At 44.0% G+C, this 2,184-nt stretch overlaps 1 protein-coding gene across 1 annotated transcript in view; it reads right to left on the bottom strand.

The window, feature by feature from the left end:
* The window catches only part of LOC107093265, a 10,228-nt gene extending 9,330 nt beyond the window's left edge, over positions 1-898 (bottom strand). The window contains exon 1 of the mRNA XM_015388233.1: positions 417-898. Coding sequence (XP_015243719.1) covers positions 417-884 — 468 coding nt within the window. The 5' untranslated portion in view covers positions 885-898. The remainder of the gene's footprint in view (positions 1-416) is intronic.
* Between the last annotated feature and the right edge of the window lie 1,286 nt (positions 899-2,184).

Genomic DNA, 2,184 nt, shown 5'->3' with positions numbered 1-2,184 from the left:
GATGGATGGATGGATGGATGGATGGATGGATGGATGGATGGATGGATGGATGGATGGATGGATGGATGGATGGATGGATGCTATTTAGTGGTCATCTGCAGATAAACTGGTAGAACTGGAAGCTGGAGGAGAACTAAAAGGGTCCAAATGGTCAGGATGTACCCAACCCTAATCAAATCTCAAAGACCTCGGAGATGTTGGTTGACTTGAGGAGGTCTGGCACCACTGACCAACCTGATCTCCTCTCATAGTAAAAGGTTTTTGCAATGTCCTGCTGTTTAGATATGACAGAACCTTTCCTACCCAAACATGAAGGTACCTTTGAAATCCAAATAATAATTTTTACTCTCTTGAACTTTGATCAGCAGATTCGGTAAAACTTGAATCCCCTGGTTTGACCCATTGAAGGTTCTCACCTGTTCTCTGTAGGCCGTCAGCACCTCCTCCAGTGAGAAGGTGAAGCGGTAGCAGCCCAGCCGGGACGTCTCCTTGAAGGCTGGAGAGGTGGCAAACCTCCACAGGAAGCTCTGCTGCTCAGGATCTTCCACCTCCATCCTGTCTGGGAAGGTCTTCTCCAGGAGCCTCATCTCGGCATCCTTCAGCTCCTCTGGTCCCACAGTCAGACTCCACCAAACCAGGGATCCCCCATATGGATCCCTGAAGCCTCCATCCTTCCTGATCCCACGTAACCCTGATCCTGTAGTGTCATGCTTCAGAAGACTCACATGGAACTCTGGTTTAGGATATTCTGGGATGTTTTCCATTTGGAGGTATCTGTTTTCCAAACCAAACCTTTCAGCTTCAAACTTCAGATCTTTTATGTTCAGTTGTCGTTTTTCGACAAAGTGTTCCAAGTATCCTCTCCGGTTCATCTGTGCCCTCATGCTCCAGGGCTAACAAATGTGAGTCAGGTGGGATTGTTTGAGTCCAAAATATTTCAAAGAGAACAGATCTCTTTTGTCTGACAGCCTCACATGGAGTTCTGCTCTTATCTAAAGGATAACATAAAAAGGAATGTGTGACTCTCCACCCTGTGGCTTATCAATAACGACAGTGGCACTCCCTCAGAGACAAATATAGACCTAGTCCAACCTTATATAACACAGAGGTTCTCCTGATTGTTAGAACTGGTTTGATAAACTTTGGCTTCTTTTAAACTTGCTCTGAGTCTAGTCCTTTTACTGGATCCTCCTCAGAGAAGCTTCTTGGACAGAACATAAAAGTCAAAATAGAGAAAAGTGCTGACTCATCTCACGCTGAACAGGAATTTATGACGGATCGCATGATGGGAAGATTAGTTTCAGTTTCAGACTTGAATTAATTCTGTTCTGATATTTTAGTTGGCTGCTGCTGGTTTCTGTGATTCGGCCATTTGTAAGTTGCCTATTTTAGGAAATCTCTATGTCTCAGGAAAAACGTTTTCCAGTTGCAGGAAAATAAAAGATTTCAGGTCTCAACTCTTTGGAATAAAGCTATCAGTTCATGGTCCTGGGAGTAAAAGTATCAGGTCTCAGGAAATGACTAAGGTCTTTTTTTAATTCCTTGAAATCTTGACATGAACATGCAGATATTGGAGCTTCACAAAACTAAATTGTGTTGGACATCTGAACTAAGATCTTGGGTCGTCTTGGGAAGTGGCCCAGATAAACAGTTAAGTAGGGTGACCAAACGTCCGTATTTCCCGGGACATATCCGTATTTCACGTCCTGTCCCGGGCATCCCGGGGTTTTTTTTAGAAAGTGAGGAAATGTCCTGATTTTTTACCGGTAAGTTACCTTAATTGGACCATTAAATTTACAGGCACTAGGGCACTGCGCATGACGCTGCGTGTGACGTAATCCCTGAGCCGCGTCAGTATGGGCATTCCTGTTCTTAATCAGAGGCTCTGTTCGAAAACCTGGGCTGCATCCTCCAAGGACGCGGTCTACCTAGACTGGATCCTTCGAAGTCCTTGAAAATAAGGAGGCCGGAAGAGTTTTGGCTGTAAATTCGAACAGGTCCTCTCTTCGGCGGGTTTTACCGCCGTATGCTCTGTTGCTTAGCAACCGTGAAAGTTGACACACAAAGCAGGAAAAGAATGAATACCGAGGTTTTCAAAACTGTTTGTTTATTTATTTATTTATTTTCTTATTTTTTAAGTTAAAGTGAACAAAGACTACACTCACAAGAATCCATAGTGGAATA

The sequence above is a fragment of the Cyprinodon variegatus genome, unplaced genomic scaffold (genome assembly GCF_000732505.1).
Source record: "Cyprinodon variegatus isolate N-32 unplaced genomic scaffold, C_variegatus-1.0 Scaffold417, whole genome shotgun sequence".
NCBI classification, from domain to species: domain Eukaryota; kingdom Metazoa; phylum Chordata; class Actinopteri; order Cyprinodontiformes; family Cyprinodontidae; genus Cyprinodon; species Cyprinodon variegatus.
The sequence above is the reverse complement of the archived record's forward strand: the minus strand, read 5'-3'. Positions and strand labels throughout refer to the sequence as shown.